This window comes from Chroicocephalus ridibundus, chromosome 3 (assembly GCF_963924245.1).
Source record: "Chroicocephalus ridibundus chromosome 3, bChrRid1.1, whole genome shotgun sequence".
Taxonomy (NCBI): domain Eukaryota; kingdom Metazoa; phylum Chordata; class Aves; order Charadriiformes; family Laridae; genus Chroicocephalus; species Chroicocephalus ridibundus.
Genome location: NC_086286.1, coordinates 127,670,694 through 127,688,964, shown reverse-complemented (window position 1 = coordinate 127,688,964; position 18,271 = coordinate 127,670,694). Strand labels below are relative to the sequence as shown.

At 55.2% G+C, this 18,271-nt stretch overlaps 1 protein-coding gene across 2 annotated transcripts; it reads left to right on the top strand.

Annotated features, from left to right (window-relative positions):
• The first annotated feature begins 1,240 nt into the window (after positions 1–1,240).
• On the top strand, positions 1,241–17,474 carry ZNF395 (zinc finger protein 395). 2 transcript variants are annotated; one of them, XM_063330736.1, is made up of 10 exons: positions 1,241–1,397; positions 6,416–6,674; positions 8,667–8,896; positions 9,284–9,396; positions 10,134–10,369; positions 10,492–10,592; positions 11,636–11,900; positions 12,891–12,983; positions 13,203–13,306; positions 13,467–17,474. In XM_063330736.1, exons 1-10 carry the CDS (start codon positions 1,291–1,293, stop codon positions 13,576–13,578), a joined length of 1,620 nt encoding a protein of 539 aa, XP_063186806.1. In that variant the 5' UTR covers positions 1,241–1,290; the 3' UTR covers positions 13,579–17,474. The 2 variants fall into 2 exon arrangements, with proteins under 2 accessions (XP_063186806.1, XP_063186807.1); XM_063330737.1 differs by lacking the exon at positions 1,241–1,397 and adding an exon at positions 1,695–1,733.
• Positions 17,475–18,271: the final 797 nt, after the last annotated feature.

Sequence of the window (18,271 nt, the reverse complement as noted above, 5' to 3'; positions counted from 1 at the left end):
GAGTGGAGATGATGAGGGGTGGCCATGGGGAGATGAGGGGCAGCCCTGAGTGGTGGCCATGGGGATATGAGGGGCAGCCAATGGTGGGAGATGAGGGATGGACAAGCCAGGTGAGGTGTGATGGCCGCAGGGGTGTAAGGGACTGCCATGGCAGGAGATGAGGAGAAACCATGAGGGGTGAGGTGCGATGGCCACGGGGACATAAGGGGTCACCATGGCGGGAGATGAGGAATGGCTGTGAGTAGTGAGGTGCAATGGCCATGGGAGTGTCAGGGGCTGCCGTGGTGGGAGGTGAGGGGTGGCCATGAGGGGTTAGGGGCAGCAGCCATGCAGTCTGAGAGGCCACCTTGGATGGAGATGAGGGGCAGCCATGGGGAGATGAAGGGCAGCCATGTCTGCTTGTGAGCCCAGGGGAAGGTGACTGGCATTGCATCCCTCTGAGGAACAGGGCTGAGGAACCACCCACCAGCTGCTTCCCCCAGAGCAGCCAGCACCCACTGCCCACGGGAGTCCTGCTCGTGGCCAGCCCCGCTCCTCTCCCCCAGCCCCAGATCAGTGGAGACCCTGGGAGGCCTCTGCCAAGGCTGGTGGTGTGTGCAGTGCCCTCCCGGCCCCCGTCCTGGATGCTTTGCAATGGCTTCGCTGGCGTGTAGCAGCAGCACGTCTGCAGGGAGCAAAGCTGCCTCCTGACCGTGAGGTGCGTGAGGTCACGGAGCGAGGGGTTTCATAGGCACCTGCCCTCGTCTGCATAGGTAGTAACTCGCTTTTCATTTTATCAGGTATGGAGGTGACTTAGAAATCCCAAGTCCGAGGAGGCAATTTAGGAGAATTGCTGGAAATGGAAGATTTTGGCTCCTGTTTGGGTGCTTTGGAGAAGGTATCTTATTTTTCCTGGACAAAAAAAATATGTATATATACGTTGTTGAGAAATTAACTAGAGCCCTTATACAGACAAGGCAGGTTTTTTTATACACTGAATGGATGATAGCCCCTTCCTGTCCCAACAATTTACCTTGGGTGGTAAAATCCTGGCTGTGTCGTGTACAGTGATAAAAATACACTTTTAATTTATTTTTTTTTAAAGCCGAGAAATTAGCGGTAGGGTTAAAGGCAAACCGAGAGGCTCGGAGGGGAGCGCCGGAGCGGATGCGCCCACCCTCCCGCCTGCCTTCCCCCCGCGGTGGGCGGGCGGGGAGCGCCGGCATCCCCCGGGCCGGGGCGTCGGGAGCGGCAGCGGCGGGGCCGGGGCTGGTCGGCGGGGGCGTGCATTTAAAGGGAGCCGCGGAGCCAATGCGCAGGAAGGGGCCGAGCATGTGGGGAGGTTGTTTACACCAGCCCGGCCCCGGGAGCTTTAACCCGGCCGGCGGCGAGGCGCGGAGCGGGGCTCCACGGACGCTGTGAGTAGCGGGGTGGCGGCGCCGGGTGTCCCGCCGCACGGCCTCCTTTCCTTCCTTCCTCTCTCCCTGCTCGGGGGGAAAAAAAGCGGAGCGGGGGAAAGCAAAAAAAATAATAATAATAATGATTAAAAAAAAAAAAAAACGCGCGCGCGGGAGCGGTGATTCCCGCCCGGCCGGGCCGCGCCTCCCCCAGCCCCGGCTCCTCCCCGCCCCGCCCGGCGGGGCTTCAGCGCGGGGCCGCCGCGTACGTGAGCCGGCCGCGGCGGGGACGGGGATTTCAAAACAAGCTGCGGCGGGGGAGGAGGAGGGCGGGGGAAGGCGGGAGCCGTGCCGGAGGTAAGCGCCGAGCCGCGCCGGGCCTGCTCCCCCGCCGTGCGACCCCCCCCCACTCCGTCCCCCTCCTTTCCTCCGGTTCCCCCCTAGTCTCTGTCGTTCTCTGGTGAGCGCACCCCCTCCCCCGACTCCTGCCCGCTGCAGGTTCCCCCGGTCCATGTCGTGTCCCCCCCCCCCGGGCCTGCCCGGTACATGCATACCCCTACTCGGTGTCTGTCCCCGTCCCCCCCCTGCACCCCTCCTCCGCCCTTTGCATGCACAGCCCCCCCTGCCCGGTGCACGCACCCCCCCCGGTGCATGCCCCCTGCCCGGTGCCACGCCCCCGGCCTGCCCGGTGCATGCACACACCCCCGTTCCAAGTCTCTCCCCCCTCCTTCCCGTGTACGTCCCGCCCAACGGGGCCTGTGCCCGGTACATGTCCCCCCTCCTCTCCCTCCCGGCATATGCCCCGCCCCCCGGCTTGCCCGGTGCTTGTGTGTGTGTCCCCCCTCCCCGTGCATGTCCCCCGCCCCGCACACACGTGCCCTGCCCGGTGCCGCCCTCCGCGACGGGCCCGGGCACACGCCTCCTCCTCCCCTGCCGCCGGCCCTGCCATCTTCCCCACGTGTCCCGCACCGCCGCAGGCCCCGTAATGCATGCACGCACACATATACACTCATGTACACATGCATGCCATGCATGCCCTGTCTCCTGCGGCACGCTCGTCCTGATGCCCCTACGATGGCTTCAAGTCACGCTCTGCCGGCACCGCTCCCAGAAAGCAGCAAACTCCCGCCCTTTCCTTCCTGGCTGCCCTCGCCGCCGGCATGCAGTGGCCCGCTGATGCCCGGGGAAGTCGCTCTGCCTGCGCCAGCATTCCTGCTTGTGCCGGAAAACGTGTTTTTAGGCAGGCGGGTGTTCTCCAAAAGTGTTCTCCTCCAGAATCACCCGTCAGTGGCAAACGCCAGCATGGGCAAAATGGTGGGGTGAGGGTTGGGGAGCCCTTCCTGGCACTGCTGGTGGGGATATGGTGCAGCCCCGTGGTGACGCATCCGCGGGCAGAAACTGAGTGGTGGGCACCGAGGTGAGATTAGGAGGAAACTCTTCAGGAAGGCGCCTGTTTTGTATTATAGTCTGTGAGGGTTAGGTTGCGGGTGGGTTTGGCTCCATCTCGGGGTCAGTAGATCCTTGGGTTTTTTGTTCTGGTGGGTTTTTTTTTTGTTTTTTGTTTTTTTTTTTAGTAAAGGCCCAAACTTTGCAAACCGCTCCATGCAGATATCTTGTTTTCCAGTCACAGGCACCAATGGGTGCGGAGCCGGAGTGCAGTTTGTAAAGGGCTTCAGGATGTTTTGGGCTGAGAAGAGGTGTTTTGGAAACTGTCGGCTAGGAGACAAGATGAAAAACTGGGGTTTGTTATCAGTTATTGGCACGCTTAGGGTCTCTTATAGGGTCGACTTTGCAGTCTGGGTTGCTGATCTGTGGCATGGTGGTCTGTGGCAGGAGTTAGGCTGGATTTGAGGGAACCTACCAGCATTTATTCCTTTTTAAAAGAAAAAAAAGGGGGGGGGGAAATGGGCTGTGCTATAATCGCGCATTCTCTGGGGAGAGGATTTGTGCTGGTGGTCCTGGTTTGTGCAGCACCATGGGCGCTGGAGCTGCCTTTCTCCTGACAAACCCCAGACAAACAGCAGCCGGGGTGAGCACTGGGGCATGTGCCCTGCTTTGCCATGGCCCCCCGACCTTCCCCACTTGCTAAATGAAGCATTCCTCACTTGCCAAACGAGGCACTTGTTTTCCCAAACCTCCACCCGGGCTTTGCTCCACCGGCAGCAGTGGCAACGCCAGTAGGCACAAGGGCTGACGTTTTTCCCCGGCGAGAGCTGGAAAAACGCTGTCCAAAATACACGCCCGGCATTGAAGCAAGAAATAATTTGGGATCTGTGCCGGCTCTGACCCCTGCGGCGCGTGATTGCTAACAGCTGGGAGGGCTCGCGGCAGCAGCGTGGCCTCCCGGCTCCGCCTGCACTGCTGACGCCCTCCCAGCTCTTGCTCCTCTTCTTGCTTTGTGTTTTGGGGCATGGCGGGGGAAGGATTTTTTGGCGTTGGCATGTCACCCTCAGCTATGGGCTGAGCGCTGAAATGGGATCCGGCATTTGAAGGTCTGCTGGAAGCAGATGTGGCGCTGAAAACCGGCTTTTGGGAGGGTTTTCCTTTCCCCGGTTGTGAGCGTGCCTCTCTCCTCCTTCCCGCTCCCCTCCCCAGACTGGAGGGGGAAGGAAAGGGAAGGCGAAATGAAACCCCAAAGGAAATGAGAAGCAGCCTCCCACCTTCAGCGCTGCCCTCCCCATACCTGGCTGCCAGCCAAGCGCTGTCTTGAAACTGGCGTGCGCAGACCCTCGAGGAGCCAGCGGAGATTCAGTGCCGTTTTCTATGCGGTGGCGGCACCGATGTCGCTGCATCGCCTCTCTGAGCCCTTGGAAGGGCAGTTCCCAAACCCCAGTGCCTGGGATATCAGAGAGCAAGGTTTTAAGGTGACACAGGAGGAAGCGTGGTCTGGTGGTTAATTCCTGCGGTGAGGTGGAGGGGCTTTGCCACAGCTTCGTTCTGGGATTTGAGGCAAACCACTGTGTCTGCCCCCCCACCCCTTTTGGTCTTCTTTCGGATCAGAAAGACCCATAGAGGAGATTTGGGAGCAGAGCTGTTTGGCGAAGTCACTTATGTTCATCAGAAAACATGTTGCACCATGAAAAAAAGACATTATCAGACAGAGTGGGCTCTGCAGTATCCCCCAGTGATGCCTGTACGCTGTAAAGTCCAGAGTGTTCCTCGGGCAGAGTGAGATGAGACGGAAGCCGGAGGAGCGGCTCTGCTCGGCCAGCCGCCGCAGCCTCTTTGATCCTGCTCCAGAGGGAAGGCGGCAACCGTGGCGAAGTTCCCATGCGCTGTGGGACAGGCAGCCCTGGCGTGAGGTGCTTTCCCCGGCACACCTCTATCCATTTTGCACCCTATCCAGCTCTTCCTGCTCTATTCTTTATGGCTCCTAAATCGCTGTTAATTTTCTACTTGGGGATGGCTGAATTTCAGTGGAGGACAAAGCAAGCTGAGTGCATTCCGTTATTCATAAAACTGCTTGTAAATCTTGGATGTCCTTTGAAGCAGGACGTGATTTGGAGTAACTCTTCCGAGGGTGGTCGGAGGGTGAGAGGAACAGCGAGCTCCCCTTCCTTTCCTCAGGAAACTTTTCTCGTCCGAGATAGTGTGCGAAACAGCACTGCATAAATCAGATGTCATAAAGAAATTCATTTGACCTGCCATCAAAATGTGGCTGCTTCATGATGGGGAACAAAGCATCTCTTGCAGCAACCCTGTGTGAGGAGGGGAGGGTCTGGTCGCAAGTACCCGATGGCTTGGGGTTAATCCTTCCTCTTGCACAAACAGCAGCTCCTTGTACTTGGACCAGGTTATGCTCTAACACAGACACCCAGCACACGAACACCCGTAGCCCCCATCCAGCTGGGTGATGCTTGCTGACATGCCCAGGCAGGGTGGCAAAGGTGACAGGTTTGTTGGCGGTTCAAAACAACGTGGCTTTTCCGGTGCACCCCAAAACACGTGGCTGCACCGAGCCTCTTGCTTCCTCTCCCTCCTCCAAAATCCCAGGCACCGTCACCTTTCGGCCTCGCCACGGTGTGCATCCTTGCTTCCCGTGCTCCTTGGAGAGGGTGTTGCAGCGGAGGAGACTTTGGGAGGAGGATGGGATGGAGGAGGACAGTGAATGCTGATGGAGCTGTTGGATTTGTTGGGGCTGGGTGCATCGACTGTCCCTGTGACTAGGTGTCCTTTGCTTTTAAGGAAACCTGTAAACACTTGTTTGTTTTAAAACAGCAGTAAAATCTGCAAACCCAAGCAAACGAGCCAGGCAAGCTGCTCTCTGGGTAGGCTTGCTAGCAGAACCACACAAACACAAGGAAAACCTATGTCAGAGGGAAAGCAAGCTATTTTGGGGGCAAAAATTGGTTAAACATAGTTACAGAGAAACAGTTTAGGATAAAAATGCACCAAATTCTTCCTTTTCTAACAAAGCAGAGCAGGAGGATGCTCCTGTTTTGTTGCGAGACTAAGCCTGGGAGTGCTGGGCATGAGCTGCAAGCTTGAAGAAACCTCTCCCAAAAAGGGGAGCATCGGGGTGCAGGCTGAGAAGGAGCACTGGGTTTCGCTGCTGGAGAGCTTTCCTCCCCTGCTGGGGTGCAGGCAGGGGAGTTGCAGGACTGCAGTGGGCACAGACCCAAGTCTAGAGGTCAAGGTTGAAGAGCACCGATGGCGGGTTTCAGCGAGACGGGTGGGAATAGCAGCAGCCGCCTCATGAGTGTGCACCGGCGGCAGCTTGAAGTGGGGGAACACGGGCTCCAGGGGCTGTCCCCATTGCGACTGCGGGGTTTCCTTTGGTCTGGCTCATCCCTTTTTTGTTCCAGAGGAGTTTAGAAATGACGGTAAAGAGCTTCAGGGCAGGGGGAGCTCAGGCACGACACTGTCCTGATGTCCCTGAGATGTCTCAGCACTTAGGGGCTGAGCCCCTGAGCAAGCACGTGGGTGCTGGAGCAGTGGAGAGCTGCTTTCTCGACTCTTGGGGTGGTGGTGGTAAGACACTGGTTGAACATCGCAGTCCCGCACTGAAGGTAACATCCCCATGTCTTTCTCTTCTGCAGCGTGTCCGAGATGGCAAGTGTGCTGTCCAGGCGCCTGGGGAAGCGTTCTCTGCTTGGCACCCGGGTCTCTGCCCCCAGCACCTTGGCTGAGGGGGTACTGGTGACCACTCAGATCCCCAGCTTGCAGACTGACCTCAACCGGGCATCTGCCCACGCGGCACTGCGAGAGGATGGATCCTGTGCGCCATTGGTGGAAGAGAGCTGCCAGGCACCCAGGTTCCCCAGCCCCGGCCACCAGCAGCTCTGCGCTGGGCAGCAAGTACGTAAGGAGGCTCTCTGTGTTCTTGGCTGGTGGAATGCGCTCCAGTGGGGGAGAGAACTCCTGGGGCTCTCCTAATGTAAGGTGCAGTGGGGATCTGTAATTACTGAGAGTCATTAATGGGTGTTGGCATTAGTGCACTTGGCTTTGGCTGTGCCTGATGGGTTTGGACCATACCAGCTCAAGCGGAGATCCATCTTCTCCAGGAGATGTCTCCAGAGAAGAGGGTAAGGCTAAGGGAGATGTTTTCTATAAACTTAGTGACTTCAGTGGACTTCTCTTCCACGAACTTATCCGGTCTCCCGATAAACCGCATTAACATCTGAAGGCAAGTGGCAAGGAGCCAGTGGCAAGTGGCAAGCCCCCCGGCTTAGCCACGGGTGGCGATGAGCCTCATGGCACAGGTCTCAGCGCTCAGTTTGCAGCACTTTTTTGCTGCGGGGTTGAGGCTTGATGGTGCGGACAAGCGTGGTGAAGAAGCTCTTGGGGAAGAATGAGGCACGATGGCTCATCCAGAAAGGACATCTAGTCCTGCTGGACCCCACCATTTCTTGTGCCCCGGGCTCCTGATGCTTAGGAGGGCCATGCCTTGGCCAGGATGCTGCTTGGGGCTGGGAACAGTGCTTGTTCTCGATCCCACCGGAACGGTTCCCATTAATGCCTGCCCAAGCAGCACTGTCTGAGGGGAGCTGTGAGCTGCTGATGTAGAGCCTGTTTCTTGGCTGCTACCTGCAGAACTGTAAAAGTTTTTCTGGGCAGAGCTTGTGAAACTGAGTGTAAGTAAGGCCCCCGTTCAGTTTTCTGTTTTCTCCTGCTCCATGTTTATTAACAACAGGACAGTGAGAGTTGTTTTTCTCCTACTGTTCCGTTGTGGAGGATTCTGCTTGCTTGCTTTGCTGCTGGGAACAGCATAAAAATAGTGATGGAGTGCCTTCATGTCCCAGTGACAGCCAGGATCTGTGCCGGTAGCTGTGCAAAGCCGAAGGAGAAGTTGGCTCCTCATGCCGGGCGCGGTGTGGGGGACAGCCCATGTGGTTCATGGGGAAGCCTTGCTCCTTGTTTTCAGAAAGCAGGGTCAGGGTCTTCCGTGTCCTCATCCTTGCAGTGATCCCCTTAACTCTTGTCCTGCTGTGGGTGGCTTTTCCAGCCCCAGTGTTTCTGCCCAAGGTCCTACCTGAGATGGTCTCGCAGGCTTCTCCCCGGTCAGGGTATGGCTGTGCATGTCCATCCCATATCGGCTTCTTGGTGTGACACCCGTGGCACTTCCATAAAGAGATGTTCCTGTTGCTATAAATAGCCGGAGACACATGTAGTGTCTTTTGACACAGATACATTTCCATTAACAGAAATAGGCTCATGGGTGGTAGTGATGGAAAACTGACCATCAGAAGGAGTTTGGGACTCTGAAGGAGAAGGTGAGGTTTGCACATCTCCTTCTCCTGCCTGAAGGAGCTGGGACTCGAGGAGACAGGTGTGAATTCAGGATCGCTTCACCCAGGAAACCTCTGTTGCCCCGTCCCCCTTTGGCTTTTAATCCTTTTATCTATGTACTTTGCCAGGGTATGTAATAATCATGGGAGCCCTTGCAGTAGGATGGCGTGAGAACAAAGCCAAAGCAGACAAATTTATTGGAGAAAAGTCCACTCGAAGTCATGACACTCAGGGAGGGGGCCGATACCTGCTCAGAGAATCCCTCAGTTTGGGATTGCTGTCATCAGGGAGCTTGTGCCCAGGAAAAGCAGATCCCTTAGCGGTGGGGTTGGGATGAACCTTGGCCACACTTTTGGTTTACTGTGATAGCAGTCTGAAGTCCAAACCCTTCAGGACAGGCTCTGCCTTCGTCCTAAAGCCCTCTGTGGCCCCCACCCCTGGGGGAGGAGGCGAGGGAATCCTGCAGTGGGCGAAGGCTTGCTTGTGCTGCAACAGGACATCCTGTGGGAGCAGCGGGGTGGTGAGTGGCACTGACAAACCACCCCTCGTGCTGTTTTTCAGGTCCTTGTCACCTACAGTGGGCAGGAGTGTGCCGGCCTTGTGGAGCAGCCCAACCTGCTGAATGACAAAGCAAAGGTGCTGCTGCCGGAGCAGGGCTTGCAGGCATGCTGGAGGGTGCAGGACGTGCGGCCGGCCGCGCTCCAGCCCCCTGCCCTGCCTGCAGCTGGCGGTCCTGGCCCTGCTGAGATGTTGCAGAGATCTGTATCCAGCAATATCGATGTACCCAAGAGGTTTGTGCTGTTAGATCGTGGCATCTCATTTGTAGGGCAGAGGGGCTCTTGGCGGCTCCAGCAGCACTCGTGCTTGGTTTTACATCAATGGAGAGAGCGGTGATGCTGGGCATATATCCGCCTTCCCAGCACAGGATTATCCAGAGGATGGTTAAGTTTAGGATTAAGGGGATTTTTAATTTTTTTGCTCCAAATGGAGAGAAAACATCCTTCCCAATGACTTAAAAATGTCTCAGACTTCATGGAGGGAGACAGTGGGGGGGGGAACCTGTGCAGCTGCTACAGTCTGTGCTGCCCTTTGGGTGCCCAGTGACTTCCCTGGTTGTACCTGGGTTGTTTCTCTGCTTTTTCCTCCACACTTGTCACATCTCTTCCCTCGTGATGCAGGAAACCCGATGCCGCTGTGGAGATGGATGAGATGGTGGCAGCCATGGTGCTGACGAGCCTCTCCTGCAGCCCTGTCGTGCAGAGCCCTCCCACCAGCGAGAGCGGCATCCCCTGTGAGTGTGCGTTTAAAATATACGTATATATTTGTTAAAAAAAACATCTGAAACAAAAGGAGATGCGGAGGAATGTGCTGTGCCCTTTGGATCTCAGTGCCAGGGCTCTTGCTTGTGGCAGAGGTGCTTTGCTGTGTGCCAAATAGCTGCCAGGACAAGGGACTATGCTGGGCTGGAGGTGGCCAGGGAGCAGCATCAGGGTCATGGTGGAGCCCATGGGTGCCGGTTGGGGCTGAACAAGTCAGGACACCCCTTGCAGCACCGTGGGGGTAACCCTACTCTCTGCAACCGTCCCTGGGGGCCGGGGAGCCCCGTGCAGGAGTCCCAGTCTGGGGAGCACCGCCTGGTTGCTCCTTTTTTTAGAGGCAATTTCATTCCCGAGGAGTCAAATGCAGCCAGAGGGATAAAAATAGCCGCCTAGAGCCGTGGGAAATGTGCGTGCCCCGATACTGGCTGCTTGCCGTGTGCCGGCTGTGCCCTCGGGATTGCACTGATGCCAAGGAGGATGGGGAGGGGGAAAAAGGGATAAATGACCAATAATTGGGAGCTGTCACTGAGCAAAGGTGCAGAATCTTCACCTTGCAAAGTTGTTTTTTTTTGTTGTTTTTTTTTTAAATAAATAAATAAATAGAGGCAAACTGTTGTCGTGGGTTATCCAGCCTCGGGGCTGATCTCTCCCCTGGGGGGGTTTGGTTGGTCCTGAGGTGAGGGTGGCAGCGTGTGTCCCCTCCCTGCAGCCTCACGGGCAGTATGCGATCCCTGGAAGGAGAGTGGTGACGTCTCGGACAGCGGCAGCAGCACCACCAGTGGGCATTGGAGCGGGGGCAGCGACATCTCCACCCCTTCGCCCCCCTACCCCGCAGGCAGCCCCAAGTACTCCAGCGAGGCTCTGAGCTCTTCCCAGGTGGACGACGGCTTTGAGACCGATTCTGACCCATTTCTCCTCGACGAACCTGCTCCGCGCAAGAGAAAGGTACTGCTGCACTGGTGGAGGGGGGGTCCCAGTTCTGGGGGGGTGGCTCAAGCTGAGCCAGTGTCCTGTGGAGGGGGATGCTGCTGCTAGGCTGGAAGTGACAAGGTCTGTCTCTCTGCCAGAACTCGGTGAAGGTGATGTACAAGTGCCTGTGGCCAAGCTGCGGCAAGGTCCTGCGCTCCATCGTCGGCATCAAGCGGCACGTCAAGACCCAGCACCTTGGGTAAGGCAAAGATTTCACCTCCTCCATCCCTGCCTGACCACCGAAGCCACATGCCCTGCCACTGTGTAATTCGTAATTCCTGCAGCGAGTATCCCCAGTATCTGTACACTGAGCTTGGCAGTTCTTGGCCAAGCAGTCTGTGTCACTGAAGTCACTGCTGTATGTGTCCACGTCTTCAGGGAGCCCAGGGCTTTCTGGGAGGCATGGGAGCCCCATTTGGGCTACAGTTCTGCCCAGCTCGGATGTGCGTTTTGCACTGGGGGAGTTCAGGTTACAGTGAGCCCTGGGCTCCTGGGCAGAGGCAGAAAAGCCCGTCTGGGTTTTGCAAGAGCTGGCAGCCTGAAAGTTGTGCCTGTGGCAGCCAGCTCCAGCCCAGCCGTCGGGACTGGCACGGGGATCTGCGTGCCAGTCCGCCGGCAGCCGCCCCTTTGGCAGTTTGCTTTGCTTTGGAGTTCTGATCTCATGTGAATTCTTCCCAGAATACAAAGTGGTGAGGGTGTGGGTGTGGGGATCAGCTTTGCTGTGCTCTCCTCCTGTGGCCCCATTGCATTTCTCACCCCAGCCTCAGTTTTCTCTTGCTTTTGTCTGTGTTTTGCGGTATGTATTTTTCTCCTCCCTTGCAAACATGAATGCTCTGGGAAAGGCACGAACGCAAGCACCGTGGTGCAGTGGGCAGCGCTGGACTGCCATCCAGTGCCGGATAAATGCTCTGGGAAAATAATAAAAGACTTCAAGGGGCTGTTTCCTGCTGGGTGACCCACAGGCCTTCGATTGCAGCTGTGCTAAATGAAGTCCATTAGAAGTGAGCAGGGGATTTTCATTGGTGCCTGGTGAATGTGCCAGTGCTTTTAAAGGCCCTGGAAAAGGTATTGATCTTCCTTGGAAGCGCAAAGCGCTGCTACAGAGGCAGTTGGCTGTTGCTGATCATAGCTGACGTGATGCTTTGGAGCCTGGGAGCAGAGCTGCTCTGCTGAGGAGCTCATCTTCCCCATGGTGTAAACAGGCCTGCCTCTTCACTGCTATCCCCCTTTTCTCCCTGGCAGGGACAGCGCAGACTCTGACCAGCGGAAGCGGGAGGAGGATTTCTACTACACCGAAGTGCAGGTGAAGGAGGAGCCGGTGCCGGAGGTGGCTGCCGCTGCCAGCCCCACATCCGCCTCCGCTCCCATCATCATCCAGCAAGCCCTGGCAAAGCCAGAGGCACTGCTGGTGGAACAGCCAGCACTGGAGCCTGCCCTGGCCAGCAGCACCCTTAGCCAGTCTGCCCCCAGCTCCTTCTGGCACATCCAGGCTGATCACGCCTACCAGGTGAGCTGGCAGCATCTCCTGGGGACGGGTCACCTCCCAAAATCTTGCCGAAGGGCAGGTCGTTGTCCGATTTGCTCTGCAAGTCCTTGCTGCAGCAGGGGCGTTTCATTGCCAGCCGCACAGCATAGAGAGACTTTGGCGCTGGTGTAGCACCGTGCGCTGCCTGGCTGCCCTTCAGCCCCTGAGCAACCGACTTCATTAACCTGTGGTTAAGGGGCTTGTGGGCTTCTGCCGTGGCTGTTCCCGGGCCAGGGGGGAGCTGCCGGCCTCCGCTCCCCTGCAATTACCTGGTGCTGGTATGCAACACGCCCTTCTGCCGGCAGATAATGCGGGGCTGGAATGCAGCCATGCTGGATCCTGCACGTCTCCGCTGCACGCTCTCCTGGGCACAGGCTTTTGAGGCACAGAAAACTTGGGGACCTGGAGTGGTGGCCCTGTGAGCACCCTGGGCCAGTGGCCCTTGTCCCAGGGGCTGCTGGGGAGCTGAGCGCTGTTCTAGAGCTGCAAGCTCCTGCAGGGACAGGATATATAGATCCATAAGCTGCACATATATCCATTCCCATCCCAGGGAACGGATGCAACATCTAAAAGCAGAAAGCCTATGTAAATAGGTGCAAAAAAAAATATGTATATGTATATATATGTGTATATATGTGTGTGTGTATATATACATATGTATGTGTGTGTGTGTGTATATATATATATAGACCTGGAATGGTGTATGTGGTTTGGTATTGCAACCGAAAGCAGCTGTGGGAGTGGGGAAGCTGCTGTGCCCTGGCGAAGGGTGAGACAGCACATGTGCCATGCCCCATGTTAGCAGGGTCCGGCACTGGAGGAGAGGTTGCACAGATATTTCCATCCCGCCCCCAGTGCTCCCAGTTTGCAGGTGCTCCAGGCTGGTCTTCACAGGGAGGTGAATGCCTGTGGGGTGGTGTGTAGGAACGGAGGGCCTCCTGGGCTAATGCTGACCCCTGTTTTCCCCCACAGGCGTTGCCCTCGATCCAAATTCCGGTGTCCCCCCACATCTTCACCAGCATCAGCTGGGCCACTGCCACCTCAACTCTCCCGTCCCTGTCACCGGTGAGTTCTGTGTGCGTTTCCCCTTCATCTGTTTGGAGTGCGGGATTGGGCTGGGAGATAAGGGGACCTTGTCTCCGCTCTCTCACTCCCCACTTTAAATGTCAGGATTTGTGGGCTGGGGACACCCTTGTCTCCTGGTGCTCCATCACAGCATCCGGGCCCCACACAGGAGGGGAACTGTGTTGTCCCACATGTCCTTTGACACCTGATTCCCTGCAGGTGCGGAGTCGGTCGCTCAGCTTCAGTGAACCCCAGCCACCAACGCCAATGCTCAAGTCCCACCTGATCGTCGCCTCACCACCCAGGGTGTCCATTGGCACCAGGTAAGGGTCCTGCTGGCCGGAGGGGAGCAGAAGTGGAGCCCATCAGAAAAAGGGATGCAGAGAACGGTGTTTGACTGTGGTTATGGGACTTTACCCTTAGATACGTGACCAAAGCTCTGCAATGAGTGGATAAATGTTATTTCTTCTTCCCCTTTTGCAGGAAAGTCCGTGGTGAAGCCAAAAAGTGCCGTAAGGTGTACGGCATTGAGCACCGGGACCAGTGGTGCACGGCCTGCCGGTGGAAAAAAGCCTGCCAGCGCTTCCTGGACTGAGCGCAGCACCTGCGGTGCCGCGTCCCTCCCCTGCTCCTGCCCAGGGAGCACCGGAGTCCCTCACTGCTGCAACCAGGGACCTTGGAGGTACCTCCTGTGACCCCAGAAGACACCTCCAGAGCTGCGTGTAAATTCCTCCTTCTGTATATTGTACATCTGCTGGGTTTGCTCTTTTTTTTAAAAGAAAAACTTTTTCCAATTTTTTTTTTTTTTTTAAAGAAACCTGAAGAATATCTCCCTTTGTATGGTAAAAGCTGGGGCTGGGAGGGAAGGAAGCCGGTTTCTTGGGGTTCAGGGGAGATTGTAGGCGATCTGGGGACCAAAGAGCTTCTGCATTTCCCAGATCAGTCCTAAAACCTCCCGACCTGTCACAGCGTGGCTGGGGTGAGGCGCTGAGGCAGCTTCCTCTGTCCTTTGACTACCTAGAAAGTGCAAATCCCTTGTATCCTTTAAGGGAGGGGATAGGCGACAATTATAGCTTTAAAAAAGAAATGCTGTTGGGTTGCTGTAGGCAAGGCAGGAGCGGTTCTTGGGGCAGGAGTCATAGGTTTCTCTCCCTGCGTGGATGTGGTCTTTGCTTGTGTCGCGTCACACCGGTAGCTTGAGCCTGTATGTGCCTCTGGTCGGTTCCAGCGCGTCGTTTTTTGGAGGTATTTGCAGGGAAAAAAACCACCCAAAACGTTTTAATCAGGAAAACTATGAGAACTTTTAAGGCAGAACCTGGTGTTCCTTCTCATTTTAGGCTTCGTAAGTCTGCTTAGCTCTGTGAAAAATCTACGTTGTGGCCCTTGCTGTGTCTTCAAAAACTAGACTGAGCAATTTGGTTTTTATTTTTATTTAATGATTCCACCAGTAAAGGAAGCTGGGAGGACTGGGAAGGGCTTTCCCTTAGCGTCACCATATGGCCCCAATTCAGCAAAACAACTCCAATATTTGCTTCCGAATCCCATCGAGGCTGCTGGGAGTCAGTTTTCTGACTTCGTCCTTGAAAATATATGTTATTTACCCAACCCAGAACTGCTGCTGCTTTCCTGTCCCTGTCGCGGCTGTCCCACCTACACCAGCATTGCCGGCAGTGTCAGGGTGGGATGCATGCGGCTGGGGAGCCGGGTTGCCCCATCGGCCCTCTCCCCTTGCTGGAGCAGGCAGCCATTTGGATTTTTTGTTTGGTTGTTTTTTTTGCTGCTTTTTTGATAATCATAGGCCATAACCCACAGCTGTCGAGCCGAGAGCAATCCCTGCATGTGGCTGGAGCCCAGGGTGTTTTTAAGGACCCTGCACCAAGGCTTAATTTTCCTTAAAAAACAAATCAAGAGGATCAGATATTTCTCCCTGCTCTTGAAGTCTAGTTGTTGAAGGGATCAGGTAGGCAGGCGAAGCGGGTTGAACATAAGTACGTGTTCCTGGTGCTTGTCGACGTGTTTGGGTTTTTTTTTTTTTGGTTGGTTGGTTGTAACTTTGTACATATAAACATTATATTGTCCTGCAACCTGATCTTCTCTCCGGTATCCAACTGGTGGATGCAAAATTTGGCCGCTGGAAAGCAGGAGCAAAACTGTGACCCCGTGGGGTTCCATCCCTGAGTGGGTCCGGCTCAAATCCCTGGAAAGAGAAGAGGTTTTGCTCCTTGAGACCTGTTTGCTCAGGCTCCCATCCCTCCTGGAGCGTAGGTTTCAGATTAAAATGTCGGGAAAAGCCTTTTCCTCTTCCACCAGCGTCGGGGACTCTTTGCAGGATCCCAGGTTAAGCGTTTTATTGTGAGAATGACTTTCCAAAGCGCGTTGCAGGTCGGTGCTCTGCATCCTCAGTCTTGGTAACAATTAATTGCGTGGTGGGGTTGTTGCACTACTCAAAAATAGTTAATCTTTGTTTGTTTTTTTTTTTTTTTTAAATATAAAAAAAGCCCCCACGCATGTGCTGCTGTCTGACCGCCGGCGTTCTCCGACCTGCGTCACCTCGCGTAGCTCAGTGTGTTTATCATTTTGGGGAAGGGCCCTGTGATGCCAGGGTGCTGGTGGTTTTCGGCGATGCCAGAGATGCTGGTGGCTCTCTGGAAGCGAGCGACACTTTGGGAAGTCCCACACAATGCCTCGCTTGCATTTTCATTTTTCAAGTATTTTTTAAAAACAGGGCTTGAAGCAGCGCCCAGAGCACGGAAGGAAAAAAAAAAAAAAAAAAGTTTGTGCTTTCCTCAGACCTTGTGCCTTTGCCCCCACGACTCAGAGAGACCCAGGCAGGACTGGAGACTTTTACTGCTCTCTTTTTATGCCCTTTCTGCCCCAAAGGCCATTGGGCAGAGCCGGATCCACGCCGGTGCTGGCCAGACACCACTCGGCTCCCAGCAAAATCACTCAGGAAATGTCAAAACAAGCCATTCGGGGTCGGCATTGGGGTTCATCCCCCAAAACCGGGGTGCAACATGTGGCACCCCCGGTCCTTCCCAGTGCAGATCAGGGTTTTCACTGGTGGGAGCTTGGGTGCCCGAAAAATAAAGCAAAAATGACTTCCTGCTTTTCTGTTAAAGATGATTTCTTTTTTAAAAAAAAAAAAATATATGGAAGGGAAGGAGGAGGTGTTAATGACTTTGGAACAAGCAGGTGTGCACAGCGTGCAACATCCTCAGGTGAGATGGGGGAGCCGGTGGGACCCCTCCAAGCAAATAGTGGGGATGCGGCCCCTGCAGCCCCCTCAGCCCTCGCAGTGCCGCCTCCTCCCGCAGCACATAGCACTTACTGCCCGGAGAAACTCTTATCAGTGTTTTATGGGGGTGGGAGGGGTGGGACGTGCGTACGGCTGCTGCTCCGAGGGCTTTTGCGGTACAAAAACTGGACAAAGTTGTCCTTGTCTTCGTGGCTCTTTTCTGTTGGTTTTTTATTTTCAATGGAGAAAATGGTGCAGGGTGGGTTGGGTTTTTTTTTTTTGGTTGGTTTTGGTGGGTTTTTTTGGTTTATTTGCCCCCCCCCCTTCTGGTTTGGAAGTATTTTGAAATTTTTACACTTTTAAAAAAGAAAAATTTTCTCGTATTTTTGCAGAAATGACAGCAGGCTTCCACTGTGTCTATTGGGTTGGCTGGCACTGAAAATATATATATTTCCCCTATTTTTTTTTTCCCCTTTTCTATTGTTTTTCAACTGGCTTCCAGCCACCTCCCGCCCATTGGACTTTTCCTCCCGACACTCGAGTCTCGCTGGTCTTAAGGAAACTCGTCTTCGGCCCCAACCACGGGTGACCCCCACCTGTAAATCCAGCCCGGAGAGTTTTCCCTCGGCCATCCCCCTGCGGAGCATGTATATGTATGTACATAGGAACCTCTTAATTGGGCACTAATTAATTGGAGGCTGCTCCCCCTGCCCCTCTCCAGCGAGACCCCACACTGTCACAACCGCCCCGTTGTCACCGGCGGGAGATGGGGAAAGGCTTGGGGAGGCTTGTCACCCGGCCGAGCGGGGACGATGCCGCATCAAGTGAATTTTCTGTCGTCTTGGAGCTTTTCTCAGCTGTCTTCCAAGTATTATTTTTATTGTTTAAAAAAACAAAAAAAACCAAACAAACAAACAAAAAAAGGTTTAAAAAAAAAAGGTAAAAATAAAATAAAAATGTGAAATGTAATTTTTACAGCAGCAATATGAAATATATTTTATAAGAAATAAAAAGAAAAGTTGCCTGGTAGCTGCCTGGCTCTGCCTTGTCCTTGTAGCCCGTGTTGCGGGGATGCCTCGCTGTCCCCTGGGGACCCCCCCGCTGTCCCCTGGCCCGGAGGTGGGGACGCTTTGTGCGGTGCTCGGGGAGCCCCTTGGCACAACCGTTCCTGGCACCACTAGATAGCAGTGTCTGCCCGGCGCTGGCGGTGCTGCTCCTGCTGGAGCGCAGCAGCTGCTGCCTTCCCTTTTTTTTGCTGTTTTTTCCCCCCAGAAAAAAAAATTAATGAAGCTTTTAGCCTGGAACGTGCAGGGGGACAGTGTTAAGATGTGCTTGACCCCCGTGTTCCTGCCGTGGGGGGGCTCTGCAAAGTCTTGTGTCCGGAGCCCTCCCTTGCTGTGGGTCCAACGTGGGGCTGAGAAGTTGCATTTTGATGCAAAAAAAGCCTGGATAATGGTTGGTTTGGGGTTTTTTTGATGCATGTTGAGGTGAAAGAGGAGCTGGCAAAGGGACCAGAGAGGGGAGGGGGCTGAAGGGGGACGCGAGGGGGGGGGCAATGCCTCCCCTCTATCAGGAAGTATATTAAAAATTGCAAAATTTAAAAAAATAACAGAACAACTCAAAAAAACACTATTAAAAGTTTCCCCAAATCCATGCAATTCCTACAATTTCTACAGGGCCATGGCTGGCCCCGCACCTTGAGCCCAACCCCTCCCGCGGGGGAGCTTGGGTACCCCCCCCCCCCCCCCCCAACTCACCATGAGCCAAAGTCTTCCCCCAGTTAATTATTTTTTTTTTAATTGCCAACCGCTGGCCAAAAAAGCAGATTCCAGCTTTCTTCCCGGGGCTGGAGCCCAGCGTTAACCCAGTTTGCCAACTGGGACCCAACAGGGGACACTGGACCCTACCCCTCCCGGCTTCCTGCCGGCACCGTTTCCGTGACAACGCCGAAATTAACGCTTGGGGGGGGCGATGCTGCTCCGCTCCCCAAAGCCGGGGGGGCTCCTGAGAGGGGTGAACCCCCAGATTTCCAGCGGGGTCGGGAATGCCAGGG